Raw genomic sequence first — 23,285 nt, 5'->3', positions numbered from 1 at the left:
TATATATATATATATATATAATTTGCTAAATAGATTGAATAGAATACGTTCATTACATCTGTAGTATAACCTATAAGCACTATATATATCAGATATCAGACAAAAACGAGACAACAATTTGCATCCAAAGGGTAACATTTTAATAACTAAATGTCTTCAGAATGTATTGAAAGTTTAATATAATGCGTTGCTTAAAGGGATGGGGCGCAAACTCCCATGCTCTCTGCATGCATATTTTTGTGTGTGTGGTCAATCGTGTGCCTATTTAGACAACAGTTTTTCCATATTATGTATTGAAGCTGGATTGAGGACCAGTGTAAAAACTGTGCACAGCTTACTGATTCTAACGAAAAATGACATTCGGTAGCATTATGACTGAAGTTTATACCATCACTACACCACTGACTGTAAATATTTTCATATTAATATGAAATTAATTAATGATGTTTTTGATATCGGTGACGTGATAACTTGGCTAATATTGAAGAACAGTTGTCGAGGAGGTGGGCTAACTATCATGTTATATACTCTGCATGGCTGGGAACTGAAAGTCCGATTTGGTATCATTTAATGTCCTGTCAACAGTTGACAAGGAGGGTAGAAATAGAGGTTACACAACGGGAGGTTGTTGGATATGGAATTTATTTCACACGAGTAAGTTATTTTTTAAAAGTTACAAAAGACACGAGCTTTAGCGAGTGTTTTTTGCAACTTTTAAAAAATAACTTACGAGTGTGAAATAAATTCCATATCCAACAATTTCGAGTCGTGTGACCTGTTTCTACCACAATAATATCGGTTTGAATCAAAGGGAAACGTGGCCAAGTATAATTTCGCGTATGCAAATAAAGTGTACCGTGACGTCCGGGACCCGGTGATGTGACGTCATTAGATTATCGATGACGTCAATAACAATTGCAGCTTGGGTCAAAGTTCACCGTGTTAGCCAATCGAAATGCGTACAGAGTTTATACCACGTGTGGTGTAAACAGATTGTTAATCAACAGCTGTAATGATTAGCTGATGATCTGAGAGTTGAATAACACGGGGTATTGTGGTAGAAACAAGCATACTCATATACTCTGCGGGGGTAAGAACTGAAAGAATTGATCAGTATGAATAATCCTTGGACATCATGCTACATGAAAATAATCGTTCGCCTTGTAAAAAGAATGGAGCAAAAATAAATTTAGTCAGAGATTTTTATTGATTTGCGGTTGCCAGACGGCTATACACTTAGGAAATAGATGATACATAGAAACACCTCACATAGTGAATTAAGTAGACATATAGACCAATATATACAGCAATATTATATCACGTCAACCTTTGGTCATCGACTGGTCACATTAGGATATTTTCAATGCTAACCAGAAAAAAAGTCTATATTAGAATTTACATGATACTTTTTCCACATAACTATGATTAATAAATAACGAAAAAGATGGTAATAACTTTCTGCAGAAACCATTGCCACGTCTGAATTGGAAGGACGTGGTCATAAATGTATAGGCGCTTTTACTTTATGAGGACGTTTGACGGGAGGTAACTCCAACTTCAAAGTCAACTTCAAATCTCTACTGTTTTAAACCTCATTTTTGTGATTTTTGACTATTGTAATGCCATTACCGTAGGGAAAAACGATATTGTTTAACTAGTAATGAATACTATCACAATACAAACATCGCAATTCACTTTCGGATCATTGGTAAAAAGTGTTTTATGTCATGCAAATGCAAATTTAAAGAAGTTAATGTCCATCTCGTGTCTCTATTTTCTCCCTTTTATAGAGTTTAACATATTTAAGTTATTTACTATAAAATGAAAGATGAACGAATTGTGAATTGTTCTTCTGTCGTGAATATTACGCAAGAAATGTAGTTGTTGTATGTTGGTAGATAATCATTATCGGTACAATATTAGGTTTTTTTATTCATTCAATTTGAAAGTCGTTTCTTTGAAGACTGAACATTTTATTTTATTTTCTCTTGAATATCGTAGATCATATGTTTGAATTTAAGAAGTATTCAGGAGTTTTCCACGAATTCCTGACTTAAGAGAACTAGCTGCTGGTGAAATAAATGAACGAACTGATGTGTTTCAGCACAGATAACAAAATGATATCAGTTTGAATCATTTTGGTGATAATAGCATGCGCGTAGTCAAGTTATTTTGTATGTGTATGCAGAGAAATGAAATGAGGGGTGAATGAGTACCGTATTATGATATACAGTTAAGTGTTTGGACAATTTAAGTCCGTCATTTAACGATGTCGGAATAGTTACGTTGTCCTGTTTTCTTGAAACGACGAGCCTTGTACAGCATTTAGAATGATAATTTGTGTTGACTTTACCTTATTTTTCACGTTTGGAACACGTTTACATAATGTCCGAATATGTGTTCAATAACCATACGTACATAACCATAGTCCATTGGGCAAAGCAATACCTTTCCTGTGGGAAGGGCTGTAAAAGAAAGAAATCAAGAACAAAAACCTGAGATCAACCTTGTATTCAAGTCGCGTTACCGTAACACGACGTTTTGGGATGATAATTGCGACAATGGGTGATGTTTGCATGACGGTATGTGTAGGTAAAATACATTTATATATAAAAATATAGTTGTAGTTATAAAGGTTCCAGTAAAGTCGAATTGGATTTAATTTAAATGAATCTTTCAACTGTACCGGTTGTCATAACATAGCACGACATGGATTCTAGAGTTAAGTTAAAAGTTGGAATTATAACGATTAGCATTATACTCAGATAGGGGTTGATTTACGAGGATTAATGTCCTTGTTACGGTTATAGCCGAGCCTAGGACACTCCCGCAGATAAGGGTCAGAGTTCAGAAGCTTAACTACCAGGGAACTGTGTTCATGTGACAACCCAGGCAGGCCAGGAAAATCACACTTGGTGTCGTTTTGAGACGTTAATCCCACTATTTAGCAGCCTTGATATATCAGGCAAAACATTCGTGACAGCGTTGGTGTGCAAACCTATACATTTAAAAATACAATAATTTACTAATTCCATCGAAGATCAGACAGCGGGTACATATATAAAATCAAAATTTGTACATTTGAAAATTAAATTTCTGTGTCTATCTGCGTTCAGAAAGCTATGTTTCATTATATTCAATAGCATTCCTTAGCATACGTATAGTAACGTTCATCTTACGTATGAAAGCAAATAATTTCCTTGAAAATATTAATTCATTTCTGTATTTTACCAAATGTCTAGTAGTTAGGAAAAATCCAATAGTGAATTTTGTACTCTATGCGCATATACAACTCCGATCCAGTTCTTTAAGTTAATGTTCTATACTTTATTTTAAGATATTATTAAGGAATATGTAAATCAGACTTCACCCTGGCTTCCGGTTGTAAGTAGTCATTTATAGGAATGGCACCAAAGGGAGGATGGGGGGCTAGATCAAATCCCCAAAAAAATTAAACGTTACTATGCCCAAATTTTATATCATATTTAAATGAGAAATTTAAATATGTAAATGAATATTATCTCCAATTTTCATGATTCGCTCATTCACTACATGTACGTTCAACAGTAGATGATATAGGCGCGTATTTCAATGGCAAAAGTGTCAGATTATTTTTTTTTCTGCAAGTTTCGTGCAATATGTGTCTCGTGAAAAACGCACATACATATTTGAAAAATGTTTTCGTTGTATATAATAATTATAATGGAATGAGTCAATTTATAATTCCATGTTGTATTGTGTTTCGGTATATTATCATGATAACATATCTTATATAAGATAATATATTTTTAAGGGATAGCAGGTCTATTAATGCTATATATTGTAGTTTAAATTCAGCACTGATCTGATTATAGTAGTTAAGATTGTCTGACACGTGTAAAGAGCTTTTCTGATATCCCTTTACCTCATGGAATTAATTGAAATCTACGTTTACCTGAGATGTACGTCTAACTGAAACAAAGCAAAAACATGTACTTGAGACATATCTAAAACAAAATAATCTGTATTTTATAGAATAAAATTATGTAATGTATAAACCAATCTGTAATGTAAAAGGGAATGGTACAAGAGATAAACAGAAGAAAATTAGGAGAGAGAAAATATTTTGCTCTATTTTGAAGGTAAACCAATACCCAATAGACTGATTGATCAAGACAAGAGATCACAGAGGGAGTTTGGCGTCCACAATTTAGAAGATTTTTTCTAAGAAATATTGATAACAAATTTCAGCTGTCAAAATCCAAGATGACCTCCTGGTGGCCATTTTGTTTTCCTCTTATTCAGGCTCAAAACTCAACGGATTCAACAAGGGACCCTTAACTTGTCCATTCACAACAAGGGGTCGAATTGTATCGTCTTGTTCATGTTGCAATTCTGACAACCACCAGGGAGCTTCTTGTTTCCGATGCTGATGGTTCTTGCGGGGCGAGCTGACATTTATTCCAAAGAAACATGTCTTCGGATTTTTCTTTGGCCCATTTTAGTTGCCGACCGATTGATTGCGTTCCCTGCCACGTAATGACTAGTTATATCAATTACATTGTTTGATTAGAACTATCACCTAGGGACAGCCTTCATATTTTGTCTATAGACATATAAATAACAGAGCTTTTTGTTTCTTTGGGGGTTTTTGGGGGGTTTTTGTTGTGTTTTTTTTGTTTGCGCCTGAATGAACATTTGTATCAGGGAGGACAAATATTGTTATCAATTATTCTGATAAAAGTACAAAGTTTCTTCAGTGTTTTAGTAGTATTTATTAATTTATAGAACTGAATTACGTTTGGTCCTAATCAGAAATATATATCTGTGTATAAAATTCTATACCCTGACAATAACTCAAGCAAGTAATGGGAATCGTCACCAATTTGCTTAATGTTACAGTGTGGACATTTTCTTTTATTTTAATAATTATCATGCTATCTTCCAGTTTCAACAATAAATTGTGATTTGAAGTCCTGAATTTACAAAATGTAACTCTATCACCACTTAAACTATCTGAGTAATTTTTAAAATGACTTTTTTTTTTTAATTTATAGCATGTAGCTTTTCAGATAATGTGTGTACATCACGATGCCATTTCTGTAACTACTTGTCCTGCAGTCTTTGTTTAGTAACATATTTTACCCATTGGTATGACATTCTGTGGTATATACTGCACATTAAATAGTATCTCATACCGCATTGATTTGAAATATGTTTAATAAAGTTTTAATATAAAACCGGTTATCATCAAACATGATGATGACAAAAAAGTTTATACAATCTATATTAGTTTTATTTTTTTAGAATGAATAAGTTATGGCCAATATGTTAATATTTCTTGTTTTACTGGGGTTTTTTCAAGTGGGCTCGTACCTAGTTCTTCATATACCATATACTTAGAAGTGCTACTTTTTAACCCAAGTATTACCTTACAAAGCTTTAAATATAAATGTTCAATTACCTTAACCTTTTAGCTGCCGGGGGGCCGATGGGGGCCGATTTGACGTCCCGTTAACTGCCGGGGGCCGATGGGGCCGATTTAACGTTGCGTTAACTGCCGGGGGGCCGATGGGGGCCGATTTGACGTCCCGTTAACTGCCGGGAGGCCGATGGGGCCGATGGGGCCGATTTAACGTTGCGTTAACTGCCTTGGACCGATATGGCCGATTTGTCTCGTATTAACCACCCGTGGGGAGGGGGGGGGGGATATATAATGTACATTTAGTGACACAACCTCAAACATTAAAGACTAATTTTGAGGAAATAAAACAATAATTGATTGTTTGCTTTATTGGTTATATACAGATGCAATTTGTTACAATTAAATGCTTCATAATATAGTAATCATATCTAATTGATTTATTGAGAGATATTGTAAAAAAAAAAAACAATCTAAGTAATACATTACTGCTTCATGTTTATATATACTACTGTTATGTAAGTACATATGAATATATATTTCATTTTTTTTATAAGTATATTCCGAAATATTTAATCCAATCTTATTGTTGGATGAGTCTCTTTTGAGTTCCATGTATGCTGAAATAGACTATACCTAAATATTTACATTTGCTCTGCATTTTCCCATTGACACAATGCTAAGAAGTAGTTGCCACCATACACTTAAAAAGAATAACGCTCTTCCGTGAATTAATTCATATATTCTTCTCACTGAGAACCTGCTTCTTTATGGAGATTCTATTATATCAGAACAGGAAAATGAATTCATTTTCATGCATACTCAGCAATATATCCAAGATTCTCTCAACTATGATGCTGTCAAATAATGATGTAAACATTTGAATATTGTTTAATAAATCTTTTCCTATGCCGACGGCACATGAGAAACGAATATTCAAGGATATTTGGAATGACCAGGAGAACGACAACCAAAGCTCTCGATCGATCGATCGACTATATCGACAACAACATGAAAATCACTGTTCATAGCTTAAAATTTAATGTTCCACAGGTAAACGCATGTAATGTTAATATAGCAAAAACAACATGTTAGTAAAGTGGATGAATCATATGATGGTGTAAACGTGACTGCAATATGCAAATGATTATCCTTGTTTGTCATCATGAGTTCCGATAGACTTTAACAATATTATAATAAACGACGTCGTCTCCCGACGGTGTGACGTTATAATGAAAACATGACGTCATTATGACATCATAGCCGCAAAGCACCATGGCGGGTCCGTGGATAAGGACATTTTCACCGAAAGCCATTTGTTCCTGTTCCAAGTTTAATGCGTATGCCTCCTAGAGACGCTGATCCGTTAACATACTTCAAGTTGCTTTTCCCTGATATTCTGGCAAAAGAAATCATCAGACACACTAACACGTAAGTTGAAATAAAAAGTGAAAAAACCCTATTTCCTTTCATACGGTTGTCGTCATAATACAATGTATGAACATTTTAAGTGTACATAGATCTAAAGTATATACATGTATTCCTTGGTCATTTCACATTTTAAAGTTATGTGTATATATAACAAAGCTCACCGGCGGCAGCAATCACACTATTTGTATATGTACAGTGCAATTGTCATTTTGAAATTGTACGTCACATAATAACGCTCAAAATTAGAAGGGTCTTAAAATATCTAAGCGGGTTTTGGTGCCAAAAAAGGGTGTGAGGTGTATACTTTTGGACTTACAAACTTTCCATAATTTTTTAAGTGGTGTGGGACGCCGACGCCGGGGGTACAGCACAGCTAACTAGCTACCCTCGGGGGGGGGGGGGGGGGGGGGGGGGGGGGGGGGGGTATAAGTATACATGTATCCTTTTGAGGTTTTATACTAAATACAGCTACCCCGGGGAATGCATAAGTGTACATGTATTTTTTGAGGTTGTATCAATATACTAAATACAGCTACCCCCGGGGAACGTTTCAGTGTACATGTACTCGGTATTTGTGTGTACAATATGGGTATTCATAATAATGCAGATACGCCAAGGGTCAATTATATGATGAAAATCTTCGACCAAGATCGAGAACCAGGGAATGGAAAAGGATAGGAATGACAGATTTCCACAGCTTTCTAGCAATTATGTTCAACATGAGCATAATAAAGAAACCTTCCATGGAGGAATACTGGAATACTACAATGATCAGCCAACGATCAAACTGGTTCAAACACACAATGGGTAGAAACCGATTTCAGAATATTCTGAAGTTTCTCCACATCAACGATTGCAGACATGTTGCCGAGAGAAATGTGAGTTCATTATACATGTAATTAGTCATATTTTGTACATTAAATTCTGAAAATATTGCAAATAATAAACGTAAATGTGCACAAAGACAACATAGAAGCTCGCCATATCTTCGTTTCTATTTAAGCAATGAACAGCGGTTTTAATGTTGTTATTGTCGATATGATAGCAAGATGTATGGTGGACAAATGCCACGTCCTTGAATCTTGGACACAGACTTCTCCAACTTAACACATACTTGACCGGTACGTATACACTATAAAGCCTTATTTTGGTATTTTTTTCTTGTGCATGCACCCATTCTCTGGAACTACACAATCGAGTACGTAAATTGTCAAACGTTTCAAGGTATGGATGATCCTTATAAAGCCAAAACATTTCTAAGGGATGCCGGGAGGAACAAATTTTGGGAGTACAGTGTGTATATGTATATTTCAAATTAAAGTGGAATAGTGTGAATGTGGTGTAATATGTTTCTAAAGTTGGATTTGCATTCAATATGAATATATTCGTTGTGTTTTTTTTGTTTTTGTTTTCAAATAAAAACGTCTTTTACAGGAACTTTACGAAAGAATCGACCAATGCCGCACCTCGTCAAGGACGCGAACCAGCCAGGGAACACTGTCTACTTGCGACGTGGCGACTTTTTGTGTCTGTCTCATTTCGGCGCAGATGAAAAGAAACCTGTCAGGTTGCTATCGACTATTCTACCAGCACAAGAACTGGGATCAGGTAAACCGCGTGTCATCGCATCATACAATACCAACATGGGAGCGGTAGACATGAATGATGGTATTCTACATTCATATGGAAAGCAGAGGAAATGCCAAAAGGTATGGAAGAAAATACTGGTGCATTTATTGTTTAGAATCCTTATGAATTCCTATATACTTTATAAGGAAAACACTGCACTGAGAGTAAAAAGCCGCCTGCAGTATATCCAAGCCGTTATTGAAGCACTCGCTGGAACGAAGAAACCTGACAACCCTCGCCGCCGAGCAGTGAAGAAAGTTTCATTAATCACTTTGCCACAAAAGAAGGAGAAAGACTGCTGTGTCTGTTCTTCACGTATGCGCCATGGCCGTGGAATACGTCGTCGGAGCAGAACGATTTGTTCATTGTGTGAGCGGGGACTTCATCGCCAATGTATTGGACGGCATTTGAACTGCATTGAACAATAGATTGTGTAATTACCATGCAAAATCTGAACTGTATATATTCGTCTACTCCCCAATATATCTTGTTGCACAAGGACTAAAATAAGTTTAACCACTTACGTTTCACATTCATATTCCGGATTTGTTTCTTGTCAGAGCTAACAGAATCGTATCTCTGATCTTTTACGTTGGTATCATGTAAATCTCCCGAATATCTTTTATCTTTCCATATAATCATCCTCTGACTTTTGGAGATTATGTACATACAAGTATTTATAATGGGAACGTATACTGCAGACGTTTAATTGATATAACTTGCTAATTATGCACGTATTCAGAATATTTAATACACTGTATTTATTAACAATACAATTTTTCATCCGCATATGGTTGTTGAACTAAAATTAAAACTTTGTAGCATTACCGATGGAAATTACATCCATTATGTAGCTCGCGTATGAACTACATCGAAAGTTATACGGATTTAAAAAGTAATTAAAATGTAAAATAACAGACGTTACTTTCTTAATTCTTAATTCAAATCCTAAAAGTATTTCTTGGATAGTTGGTTTCAGCTAAACTCACGATTCGGTACGTCCTTGATTCCATTGACACGTTCTAAGTGTACCACCTACGACGGCTGACGATAACGAGTGGAGCAGGTGTCGGGATATACACAGCGCATTATGACGTCACAATACTAAAGACGTCACGCATTGAAACTGTATTTCAAATCGGCGGATCAGAGTTTTCGGCAGTCTAAAGGTTAAGGTCATCAACGCCCCAAACTTCATAACCAGACAATATTATGAGTTTTACAATATTGTCAGATAAATCATATATACAATGAACTGATCAGTGACGTATTCTACGTCTCTTTATTATGTCATACATGGATTTTTCGTTCCATTGAATGAACTAGTACGACAATATATCTTACCCAAATAGGTAAAATTGTCCGTTAACTCTTTCACCTCAATTCTAAATGGTTATGTGCAGACTAGATTAAAAATGTGATATGTTTTCTCTTTGGCCAGAACCATGTTTACATTGAAAATAACCAGAGCTTTTTCCATTTAAGATATAATATACTATATCATATTATTTAACTTAATGATTTGGTACATGTTAAAGATTTCCACATTTTTTTCGAAGTCAACAAATGCACAAAATGATTTACTTTACTTTTTCATTATCTGAGTCTTTATCAAAGTACAAGTTATCATTAGTTGAATATTTCTGACAAAATCATGTCTGATGTTTTCATATTAAGCTGAAACCCTCTTAGTATTCATGTAGCCAATGATTAAATGCAATGTACATCATCATCGTCGTCGTCGTCGTCGTCGTCGTCGTCGTCGTCACCACATTATTACAGTTTTTGAAAAGAATTTAAATTTTCCCTTTTGGGTTTTCCTTTTTCACCGCCAGGTTTCAATAGCTTCCTTTAAGTCCCTTCATTTGCATCTTCAGTTTTTTTCCTGAGATCAAAACTGAACGTTTTAATACTTGTATGCGAGGTATTTTTATGGTCGTGGTCATATTGCTTATAATTATTTTTTTTCAATACCCGTGTGTACGCCCTCTATCCTTTCCTTTACTTTGTCGATTTTTTTTCCAAGTATTTCGACATTTGGATTCAAACCAAGATTTGTTGGGAGCGAGAGACTGATCACGGTTACTAACAGTAAAGTACAGGTATTTCAGTAGCACGTGATATCATACTGCTACAATTATCAACAAGTTGTCAACATTCCATTCATATACATGTAGAACAGTACAATTGTCAATCGTGTCAGTAATAGGTTTTACTAAATCATCAATTAATGGCGTCACGTGTTTTCTCTACTAAATCATCAATATTATTAATGGCGTCACGTGTTTTCTCTACTAAATCATCAATATTATTAATGGCGTCACGTGTTTTCTCTGTTTTCCATCGGTTAATTCTTTCTTCTGTTACTGAAATTGTTCCTTTTATCATCACAACTTAATCTATATTTTTGGAAAGTATATTAATGGGGGAAAAAACATAAAAACAACACTCGTAGCCTTTGCGTCATTAAAAAATTCAGCTGTTAAGTCACCATTGGTTTCTATTTTCTGTACACCTATAACATAAAAACATTAAAATCGCCTAAAAGAATTGAGTCGTCAGTTTCTGTCTCACATAGACATAAAATATCATATCAAAACTATTTACAAAATCAAAAACATTCTGGAAATATTTTTCTTTTCTTTTTTATATTATTGTCTTTTATTATTATTATTTTATTTATTTATTTTGGAATGTTTTCGACACAAGTTTTTTTGGTTAAGTTGGCGATGTTACAATGCGAGTTACCTCCCTTCTTACACGCAAACGCATTGATATAGTAGGCCGCACTTGCTCACCCTCTCAGGAGAACAGGTGCCCGAAGCCTGACTCGAGACAACGGGGTAGCCAGCCACTGTATTTCCGGTGGGTATCGATAGCGACTTGATGTTTTATAGGTTAATAGGGAGTTTATTATGAGCGAGATTTTATCTCCCTCGGTGATGAGATATACAGTCGAAATGGGAGAGATAAATCCGAGATGGTTTAGACGACATCACCTGACTCGCGTGTTGTCGATTCTGAGGGGAGTCGGACGTTTGAAGTGAACTCCAAAGGTGGTGAATAAAGTATTTGTATGTTTTTTATGGAGTTGACATTTCCATGGTTATCTGTTTATCTGTAGACAGATGACGGTGTAAGAGTCACACAGGTGAGTATTTCAGACACACAGGTGAGTATTTCAGACACACAGGTGAGTGTATCACCAACTGGATCAGACATCATCGTCATCATTGTCTATATATATGAAGAAGCGTAGCAATGTCATGCTCGTCTGGATACCAACGTAGATAGCGTTATCTCCAAGTTGCTGTAACGAAACTCGTTAAGGTCTTCAGAGGAGCAAAAAATTGAACACGAGAACATCAGGTTAATGAACTTTGACCTCCGACTAAAACAACCACATACGATGCTTTGTATCAGGTTTCCCGACTTTTAACAGAGTACATTTACTGAAACTACTTATGTAAAATATCAGAACATCGCTGTTTAACGATGTATCGTATTTTGACATATGAAGGCATAAATGGTTGATGCGAAATATCGATAACGACAACCCCACAATCACCACCACCACAACTACCGCCATAACTGCCACAATCACACAACCACCACCGCCGCTACCACCGCCACCATCTCACCACCACCCTCACCACCACCGCCGCCACCACCACCACCACCACCATCACTACCATCACCGCCGCCGCCGCCGCCGCCGCCGCCACCACCACCGCCACCACCACCGCCACCGCCACCCCCGCCACCACCACCACCACCGCCATCGCCACCGCCACCACCATCACCACCACCACTACCGCCACCACCACCACCACCACCACAACATACACTGTAACCTTCTCTCCACCGCCACCACCGCCATCACCACCGCCGCCGCCACCACCACCACCGCCACCACCATCACAACAGACACTTTAACTTCTCTCCACCACCACCGCCAACGCCGCCACCACCACCACCACCACCACCACCACTACCACTACCACCACCACCACAACAGACACTGTTACCTTCTCTCCACCACCACCACCACCATCACCGCCATAATCATCACCACCACCACCGCCACCACCGCCGCCGCCACCACCATCATTACTACCACCACCACCACCACCACCACCACCGTCGCCATTGCCATCACCCCTACTGGAAGGTAGTAAATATCTTGCCTGCCCAGTACCGGAAATACTGTTAGTCTGCTGTGTATATGACTTGTATCTATGTATCAGTAAAAATATCGCTGTTTACTAGTTCTAAAAATAGTCATTTAATCTAACCCAATACTACACGTTTGAAGTGATGAAGGGTGCAGAGTTTAAATGTATATGCTGTGAAGTGATACCGAATACCCTCGTACCGCCTGATAACTCGACCTCCGTGTAGCGCCTGCCGTTAGCTTTTGCATGTAATTAAAATGGGAGGAATAGCAGTTGTGTATGAAGGTCCATGGGACCATTTTTAATGCTTCTTATTCATTATTCCTTATTTCTAATTTTCAGTTATGATAATTCATTTTTTATTATTAGTTGTTATAATGTATTTGTTATTTTCTAGTTATTATATAACTTATTTGATATTATTATTTGTCATAACTTATTTGGAATTATTTAGTTGTTATAACTTATTTGCTATTATTTAGTTGTCATAATCTATTTCTAATTATTTGTTGTTATGACTTATTTGTTGAGAATTCTGGATATAAAATAGGAATTATGTACGGAAGCCCTGGAGGGACATGTTTAGTTACCACTTATTTGTTACCACTTATTAGTTACCACTTATTTGTTACCACTTATTAGTTACCACTTATTTGTTACCACTTATTAGTTACCACTTATTAGTTACCACTTATTTGTTACCACTTATTAGTTACCACTTATTTGTTACCACTTATTAGTTACCACTTATTTGTTACCACTTATTAGTTACCACTTATTAGTTACCACTTATTTGTTACCACTTATTTGTTACCACTTATTTGTTACCACTTATTAGTTACCACTTATTAGTTACCACTTATTTGTTACCACTTATTAGTTACCACTTATTTGTTACCACTTATTTGTTATTTGAAAGCTACAACAAAACGCGGCAACTAAAATGTCCCTCCAGGGCTACCGTAATCATGTCATATAATATATAAATACTATAATGTACAATGTATAATACATATGTTGTAATCATAAGTTAGAAGAGATAAGTAATAACATATTAGTAATTACGAATAATTGGTAACTAAAATGTCGCTCCAGGGCTTCCGTAGTTTTGCTTAGGAAACGTCATTGTAAATAGAATAAATCCCGGTAATTTAAAAAGCGTACCTCTATATGATATCACCGGGGCAGCAGTGTGAACGTGTATGAAAGAGGAATAATTATTAATTACCATCAATTCCATTTCCGAAAAAAAAGTCAACATTAGCATATCCAAAAGTGAAAACTAATAAAACATGAACTTACAGTAAAGGTCCTCAGTCGTATAATAATAATTATTATTAAAATATCACAATAATGTTCAGTTTTACTTATTTTAGAATCTTATGGTGAAGTCCATCCTTGTTAGCCATGCACTTCTGTTCCAACACGTTTTGTCATTACTACTTCAATTCCCGTTATTTTAAACCTCTGTCAATGAATATGGAGAGAACATCATTAAATTAGCTTATTATCGTACTACTAAGAACCTAATTAAGCCGTGAGGGAATCACCATTTTAAAACAGTCTTGTTTTATAGTCATCACGTGTGCCCGGTTCTCGTTTGGAGAATATAGCATTAGTTGTTTCTGACCTAGCATTACATCAGAGGAGATGTGCCAATCGAAACCCCTCGTCAGTTTTCTACGTTCGCAGACGGAGGCGATGTGTTCCGATTGGTGATGTGCCTTATAGCTATCTGTCATATTTTCCGTACGTTCGGTTGAAATGCATGTAACGCCACCTGCGGAAATAACCGCATGATCAGTCAGTATATATCTATCTGTCGAGCCAAAGTGGCGCCCCGTATTAATATTCCAAACAACGAATATTCAATTATATTTCAAATGCCATCTGCATATTTTGAAGAAAAAAAAAGGAGAACAAATTTTAAAATCAAATTTAATTTACAACTGTCTGGGAATATACAAGTGTTTTATAGGATTGGAATTTCGAGAGTCAGGTTGTCCAAATCGGTTTGCAGTTCCCCTGCTCCCCACCATAATGGTGCCTTTCTTGTTTGTTCTGTACTTTAAGAATGAATAATCATGTATGGCGGTTCAGTTAGACCAAAAAATCTATCGGGGCGAAAAAAAACCCACTTTGCTAAAGAAATATAAATGATTTTTTTATCGATTTGTTACTAAACACAAAGATGTTTAAAGAGAAAAAAGTATTCAACATACGGCGATTTCAGTGTTCATATGAGAACTTCACGCGATACGAACATTAAGCGGTGCTCAAAGCTTACATGGTGTAGAAAGGTCTTGCACGATCCCAGATCTTCTCCTCTGCCGCCAATGAGACACAGAACGGCCAAGGAATAGTTCAAATTATTATAACACATCATAAAGCGTTTGTCATTGCTTGAAGTCCTCTGTGCCGTCAGCTCGTTAATGGTGTTGTTATAATATGTTTCGAATAAATGAGTTAAGGCTAAAACACACAAAACAATAAGATGGACGATTCTTTAACAGTGATGAACGTCTGCGCAACAGCTAGGTTCATATGAGGGCGGATGGCGTGTCAAGGGAACACGGAAAAAAAGAAACGAAAATTCAGAAAAAGGGGCCACAGGAAGGAAGGGGGGGGGGCGAAAGGAAAGAGTAGGTATTATCTCCCCTATATTCCTATAGAACCCCTCTCACTCCCTCCTACCTTCCTATAGAACCCCTCTCACTCCCTCCTACCTTCCTATAGAACCCTTCTCGCCCCCTCCTACCTCCCTATAAAACCCCTCCCACTCCCTCCTTTATTCCTCTATAACCCCTCTCGCTCCCTCCTACCTTCCTCTATAACCCCTCTCGCCCCCTCCTACCTTCCTATAGAATCCCTCCCACTCCCTCCTATATTCCTATAGAACCCTTCTCGCTCCCTCCTACCTTCCTATAAAACCCCTCTCGCTCTCTCCTACCTTCCTATAAAACCCCTCTTGTTCCCTCCTACCTTCCTATATAATCCCTTTCGCTCCCTCCCACCTTCCTATAGAACCCCTCTCACTCCTTCCTATATTCCTATAGAACCCCTCTCACTCCTTCCTATATTCCTATAGAACCCCTCTCACTCCCTCCTATATTCCTCTATAACCACTCTCACTCCCTCATACCTTCCTATAAAACCCCTCTCACTCCATCCTACCTCCCTATAGAACCCTCTCGCTTTCTCCAAGCTCCCTATAGAACCCCCTCACTCCCCCCTACCTTCATATATAACCCCTCTCGCTCACTCCTACCCCTTCCTATAGAACCCTTCCCCCCTCCTACCTTCCTATAAAACCCCTCTCGCTCCCTCCTACCTTCCTATAGAACCCTTCCCCCCTCCTATATTCCTATAGAACCCCTCTCACTCCCTCCTACCTTCCTATAGAACCCCTCTCACTCCTTCCTATATTCCTATATAACCCCTCTCACTCCTTCCTATATTCCTCTATAACCCCTCTCACTCCCTCCTACCTTCCTATAAAACCCTTCTTGTTCCCTCCTACCTTCCTATAGAACTCCTCTCACTCCTTCCTATATTCCTATAGAACCCCTCTCGCTTTCTCCAACCTCCCTATAGAACCCCTCTCATTCCCTCCTACCTTCCTATAGAACCCCTCTCACTCCCCCCTTAATTCCTATAGAGCCCCTCTCACTCTCCCCTACCTTCATATAGAACACCTCTCACTCCTTCCTATATTCCTATAGAACCCCTCTCACTCCTTCCTATATTCCTATAGAGCCCCTCTCACTCACTCCTACCTTCCTATATAACCCCTCTCACTCCCTCCTACCTTCCTATAGAACCCCTCTCACTCCTTCCTATATTCCTATAGAGCCCCTCTCACTCACTCCTACCTTCCTATATAACCCCTCTCACTCCCTCCTACCTTCCTATATAACCCCTCTCACTCACTCCTACCTTCCTATATAACCCCTCTCACTCCCTCCTACCTTCCTATAGAACACCTCTCACTCCCTCCTACCTTCCTATATAACCCCTCTCACTCACTCCTACCTTCCTATATAACCCCTCTCACTCCCTCCTACCTTCCTATAGAATCCCTCTCACTCCCCCCTACCTTCCTATATAACCCCTCTCACTCCTCTCTATATTCCTATAGAACCCCTCTCACTCCTTCCTATATCCCTATAGAGCCCCTCTCACTCCTTCCTATATTCCTATAGAGCCCCTCTCACTCACTCCAACCTTCCTATATAACCCCTCTCACTCCCTCCTACCTTCCTCTATAACCCCTCTCGCCCCCTCCTACCTTCCTATAGAACCCCTCTCACTCCTTCATACCTTCCTATAGAATCCCTCCCACTCCCTCCTATATTCCTATAGAACCCTTCTCGCTCCCTCCTACCTTCCTATAAAACCCCTCTTGCTCTCTCCTACCTTCCTATAAAACCCCTCTTGTTCCCTCCTACCTTCCTATATAATCCCTTTCGCTACCTCCCGCCTTCCTAAAGAACCCCTCTCACTCCTTCCTATATTCCTATAGAACCCCTCGCACTCCTTCCTATATTCCTATAGAACCCCTCTCACTCCCTCCTATATTCCTAAAGAACCCCTCTTGCTCCTTCCTATATTCCTATATAACCCCTCTCACTCCTTCCTATATTCCTCTATAACCCCTCTCACTCCATCCTACCTCCCTATAGAACCCTCTCGCTTTCTCCAAGCTCCCTATAGAACCCCCTCACTCCCCCCTACCTTCATATATAACTCCTCTCTATATTCCTATAGAACCCCTCTCACTCCTTCCTATATTCCTATAGAACCCCTCTCACTTCTTTCTATATTCCTATAGAGCCCCTTTCACTCACTCCTACCTTCCTATATAACCCCTCTCACTCCTTCCTACCTTCCTATAGAACACCTCTCACTCCCTCCTACCTTCCTATATAACCCCTCTCACTCCCTCCTACCTTCCTATAGAACACCTCTCACTCCTTCCTATATTCCTATAGAGCCCCTCTCACTCACTCCTACCTTCCTATATAACCCCTCTCACTCCCTCCTACCTTCCTATAGAACCCCTCTCACTCCTTCCTATATTCCTATAGAGCCCCTCTCACTCACTCCTACCTTCCTATATAACCCCTCTCACTCCCTCCTACCTTCCTATAGAACACCTCTCACTCCCTCCTACCTTCCTATATAACCCCTCCCACTCCTCTCTATATTCCTATAGAACCCATCTCACTCCTTCCTATATTCCTATAGAGCCCCTCTCACTCCTTCCTATATTCCTATAGAGCCCCTCTCACTCCCTCCTATATTCCTATAGAACCCCTCTCACTCACTCCAACCTTCCTATATAACCCCTCTCACTCCCTCCTACCTTCCTATATAACCCCTCTCACTCACTCCTACCTTCCTATATAACCCCTCTCACTCCCTCCTACCTTCCTATAGAACCCCTCTCACTCACTCCTACCTTCATATAGAATCCCTCTCACTCCCCCCTACCTTTCTATAGAACCCCTCTCACTCCTCTCTATATTCCTATAGAACCCCTCTCACTCCTTCCTATATTCCTATAGAGCCCCTCTCACTCCCTCCTATATTCCTATAGAACCCCTCTCACTCACTCCAACCTTCCTATATAACCCCTCGCACTCCCTCCTACCTTCCTATAGAGCCCCTCTCACTCCTCCCTATATTCCTATAGAGCCCCTCTCACTCACTCCTACCTTCCTATATAACCCCTGTCACTCCCTCCTACCTTCCTATAGAACCCCTCTCACTCCTTCCTATATTCCTATAGAACCCCTCTCACTCCTTCCTATATTCCTATATAACCCCTCTCACTCCCTCCAACCTTCCTTTAGAACCCCTCTCGCTCCTTCCTATATTCCTACACAACCCCTCTCACTCCCTCCTACATTTCTATAGAACCCCTCACACTCCTTCCTATATTCCTATAGAACCCCTCTTATTCCTTCCTATATTCCTACAGAACCCTTCTTGCTCCCTCCTATAGTCCTATAGAACCTCTTTCGCTCCTTCCTATATTCCTATATATTTACATTTTGGTGGCAAAGCCAGGATATAAACTAAGTAAACAGATTTGCAGTCTATGTGAGCATAATTGACACCCAAAACGTGACATCAATCCATGCCGCGCATAAATATATTCACCAACCGGAACTGCTCGTGTAACTAACGTAAACAATCATATGGCTAAAAAAAAGCCTAGAACTACGTCGTTTTTTATGTTAATTAAAAAGTATCAAAAAGAAATTGTATACGATATTTTTACACAAATAATAAAAAGAATTGAACAGACTGGGTTTTTTTTCGCATTTCAATGCACTTTTTGCCAATCTGCACGTGGCGAATGAATTTTGAGAAAATAGGCTGTTCCATTTGTCGAACCCCATTGACGAAGTATCTGAATATTGGCATTTTTTATGCTAACTCAATTTTAATTTTCAAAAATAACCAAAAAAATATGTAGAGAATGTAAATATAAGCATTAAACTGTCTTTTTTTGGTGTCTATGGTCGATATAGATGCCAGAGCTTTGCAAACAAACGTGTCATATTGTGCGTGTGCGCTAGCACAATATGACGTTTGTTTGCAAAGCTCTGGCATCTATATCGACTATAGACACCAAAAAAGACAGTTTAATCCTAAAAGAACCCCTCTCACTCCTTCCTATATTTCTATAGACCCTCTCTTCTGTGAAAAAAGACCGTCAGGAAATAAGTATTTGTTATAAAAAGAAAAACAAATCATGTAAATTGAAAGCATTTTGAACTAATATTTCAAGAGAGTGGAACTTTAAATTAGAAGCATGATATTTTGAGCATGTGAAAAGCCCAACATGTTATGCTTTACATCATTAGCATAACGACAGACAAACATTACGGATCAAATCCAAGTCAACAACCATTTAACCAGTTAACCACGTCAGGGTGAAGTCACATATCTACACGCGGGGTTTCACTACTAGCATTGCTCCGTAGTTAAATGGCCACAGCTTAGAACACCTTAAAAAACTCAAAATCCATTACATTGGAGAATTGTTTAATACTAATAATCATAAACAAGTTTTACTTTGGATCTTTCCACAGTCAGAAGTGCTAGAATTATTTTTCATTAATTTTGACTCAAACTGGCGTTAACTTCGAACAATTTCAATTTCGACTTCTTTATTAACTGTGTCCAATAGGAAAACGACTGATGTCTATACGGTTTTTTTCTGACCAAACTAGTATATATAGGTTAAAGCAAAATGAAGCGAAAATGGCTACGGAAAATGATTAGTTTAGTGTTTTAGTGATGGAGGAGTGTGTGTTCACCTTATAAGAGGATTGGTGTTTGCGATGATATTGAATTGTTTCTATGTGAATAACACATGTCGTGATTAACACACGTAGCACCAGGTCTGGATACTGGTACACGTGGTCATCCTTTGGAGGCTAAATATAGACATCAAAGTACAAGTCGTGTCCTTGATCGATAGATGTATCACCTGTAAAGTCTTGATCCCATCTGGCGCAATCATGCAACATCATGCATGTTGGAGTGTGGCTCGCACTGTTTCTAACATGTCCATATACATCAGTACATTTTAAGGATTGGCAAAAAAAGAAAATGCTTTATTCAGCAGTTTGTCTGTTTGTTTGTTGATTTGTGTGTTTGTTTGTTTGTGTGTTTGTTTGTTTGTTTAGGGGTGATAGCTGGGTGTAATTGAATGCGATTATTGACCAGTATGTGGTGTAGTAGGTTTTTTGTGGGGTTCTCGACAAAAAAAGACGGTTCCTACAAGGGAGAAGTTAGACAATTAGTCGCCTATCACGGTATTACATACAATATACAGCGAGATGTTACAGTTCCATTCGTGATAGAACCGGCCTATCCCGACATGGACGCTGCTCACGCTACAGACCAATGAAGGGTCACTGTACGCTCTGACAAGATGTTTCTTTTAAACTGATCTCATTAAATACTAATAGATTAATCCATTGTCAAAATTTTTCAGGACTTTCATCAGATATTATGACTATCTTTCTTATCAAAGACAATTGTTTAATCAGTTTGTGGTGGTTTTACAATTAGGTATTACAGTTGAGGAAAGATCAAATACGCCTTAATTTAGGATCAACCTCAAAACAAACTTGTTACAATGAGTACTCATAGCGAGCAAGTTACCTACAGATTGGAAGTGAGGTTTAGTAGTTCTTGAGAAGTAGCGCTACGAATATTACAAAATCGAAAAGGTCCATAAATGGCGGCCATCTTGATTATCTGTGGCCTATACTGTACATGCTTCTAAAGATCTCTTCAATAGTTTTGACAGATAAGGATGACACACTCCATGGGTTAGTAAATTTTCTATAAGATTATTCGATTTGTTTTATAAATCATTCGACTATTGTACTCTCACATACATATTTGAATATTACGTTCGCCATCTATATAGAAATTGTCACACCTAGATTCGTATCATGTATGGCTAGATACTGTATCTAACACTCAACTGGTATTTCATCTGTTCTATAAAAAATGAACATTTCAGCGAAGATCTAGATTACTTCGAAAGGTTCACTACAAAAGTACTGAGAAATTTAACCCTAAACTACAATACAATGATATCTGTCTGACTTGCTTTCCGTAGGCCCTAGGCGATCAGTTTGACACGTGATGGTTAGCGTTCAGTGTATTCTACATAACTGGTCAGTTAGCTCGTCCAGCGCGTCCGTCTGCTATATGATATCAGCGTCAAAGTGACCATATCCTGAAAAAACTGGCGAATTACCTCATAAAAAGTCTGTGACGTCACTTGTAAAACTCTTATGGGACCCGGTATGTCTCTACGCTTATTTTATGTAGACATTAACGTAAGTGGACAAGCGTTTAATTCACATAGATCGCCGCCAATCGATAGCAGCATGAGCGCGCTCTAAGAGCAGGAAATACGTTCTTGTTATTAGCGTAATACTCCGACCTAACCCGGAATCAACATTCGGAATGTACTCTACAAACAAACGTCATGTACCAGGGTGATCGGAGAGATGACATTCGAATATCACTCATTCCAAGAAGAGCTCTTTTTGTCGTGTTTCTCTAATGAACTAAATCTCCATTTATTTACCTATTACATTCATCAAAACTATCACCAGGCCTATCAAAGGCATGTACACATTAGTTTTGTTTAGCGTTCCGATAGAACTAACAAAGCTGCACGGAAAAGTATTCAGATCAATAAATTAATTTGCAAAACACAATTAATTTGGAAAGGAATCTCTCGGCGGATGTGTGCCCATACCGTTAAAGGATAACGACAGCAACTATATAATTAATGCTGTTACTATCGCTGTCATCAGAGGTCATCGAGGTCAATAGAAGCAGAGTCTGTATCATGACGAATTTAATGTTCATTTAAGGCACTGTTATAGTGGAGCCCTTGGAGTCTTTAATGTTGAGTCCAAGTTTTATTAAAACGTTTCCAGGAACACACGGTGTATTTCCCCTCGCAAATACCGTATGAAACTTATTATACTTTCTGATTACCTACGATACAACGGAATCACTCTCAGTTCTATTGTTTAGATATATTTAGAGGAACCAGTAAAATAGTTTGTGACATTATCATATATGACCAGAGAACATCAGACTAGCGAGGCCTCATATCATCTAGCATTTGAACGTAATTGGTGACACCTTCGGACAACAATGGTGTCGTCACCGCCATCATTATTAACTTGGGATCACCTGACTTAGATAGAGCGACCTAAACAATTACATCGCCATACACAATTAGTGTAGAAAGGCATTTATTGAAATTATTGTTTTTTCACGGGGTTTATAACGTTATCATTTAGCTCTGGAAGGGATGTCGCACGTTGAAGTGACATCAACAGCTTTTCAACTGTTGGACATATTCCTGTCTGAGCGTACTGTGTGTGAAGAGGAGGGGGGGGGTGTTGCTAAGCACTTTCGTCCTTCTAGTGTTACGTCAACGAGGAATTCTATCAGAATTGACAAGATCGTTTTTACATCGTGAAATTAAACAGAGCAACTAGGGCACTCGGTTCAACCGTTCTAGTCACGTCGTCTTCGATTTGACAAACAGCCTATTATCCTGACTGACAGAGTTTTCGATCTCTTGGCTTCGATCAATTTAATTCTCAAAGACATGCAGCAGTGATCAATCTGAAAGGAAATACGACAGATTGGAGAAAACGACAATTTTGAGTTTAAAATCTACTTGAAGTTAAGGATAAATACTTGAATGATCGCGCGTCAGTTAAACACGAGATAACTACGTACAGTCGCGCAAACGAGAGACAACTTGAGTCAGCTAAAATCCGCTTTTGTCTAATCGCTTAAAATATTTCAAAGTCTGCCAAGGAGGGCTTGCATGAGCGAATGGTTCAGAGGTGCACGAGACGGATCAGAACAGCGAGACTGTCGACAGTACAAGGCCGTCAGACGTTGCTATAGGTACGGGGATATATGGACCAAACAATGGAAGGATGACAGTCCAAGGCCATTCGAGGACAACGAATGGGAATTCAACGGCCTAATGAGGGGGAGGCGGGCCGCGTGGCAACGCAAGTAGTTTATGTGTAGTAGTAGTGCGCTGGCTGAAATACGGGTCATCCTAAAGACAT

At 38.4% G+C, this 23,285-nt stretch overlaps 1 protein-coding gene across 1 annotated transcript; it reads left to right on the top strand.

Moving 5' to 3' along the window:
- The first annotated feature begins 7,825 nt into the window (after positions 1–7,825).
- LOC117335139 (piggyBac transposable element-derived protein 4-like) lies at positions 7,826–9,157 on the top strand. Its single transcript, XM_033895081.1, has 2 exons — positions 7,826–7,953; positions 8,267–9,157. The coding sequence occupies exon 2, from the start codon at positions 8,290–8,292 to the stop codon at positions 8,887–8,889; it is 600 nt and encodes a 199-aa protein (XP_033750972.1). The 5' UTR covers positions 7,826–7,953; positions 8,267–8,289; the 3' UTR covers positions 8,890–9,157.
- The last annotated feature ends 14,128 nt before the right edge of the window (positions 9,158–23,285 follow it).

This window comes from Pecten maximus, chromosome 9 (assembly GCF_902652985.1).
Source record: "Pecten maximus chromosome 9, xPecMax1.1, whole genome shotgun sequence".
NCBI lineage: Eukaryota > Metazoa > Mollusca > Bivalvia > Pectinida > Pectinidae > Pecten > Pecten maximus.
Note: the sequence above shows the minus strand (reverse complement) of the source record. Positions and strands in the feature narration are given on the sequence as shown.

What these genes read in the sequence shown, in the direction of transcription:
- LOC117335139 (XM_033895081.1), top strand. Translation starts at nt 8,290, where the DNA reads ATGCCGCACCTCGTCAAGGACGCGAACCAGCCAGGGAACACTGTCTAC.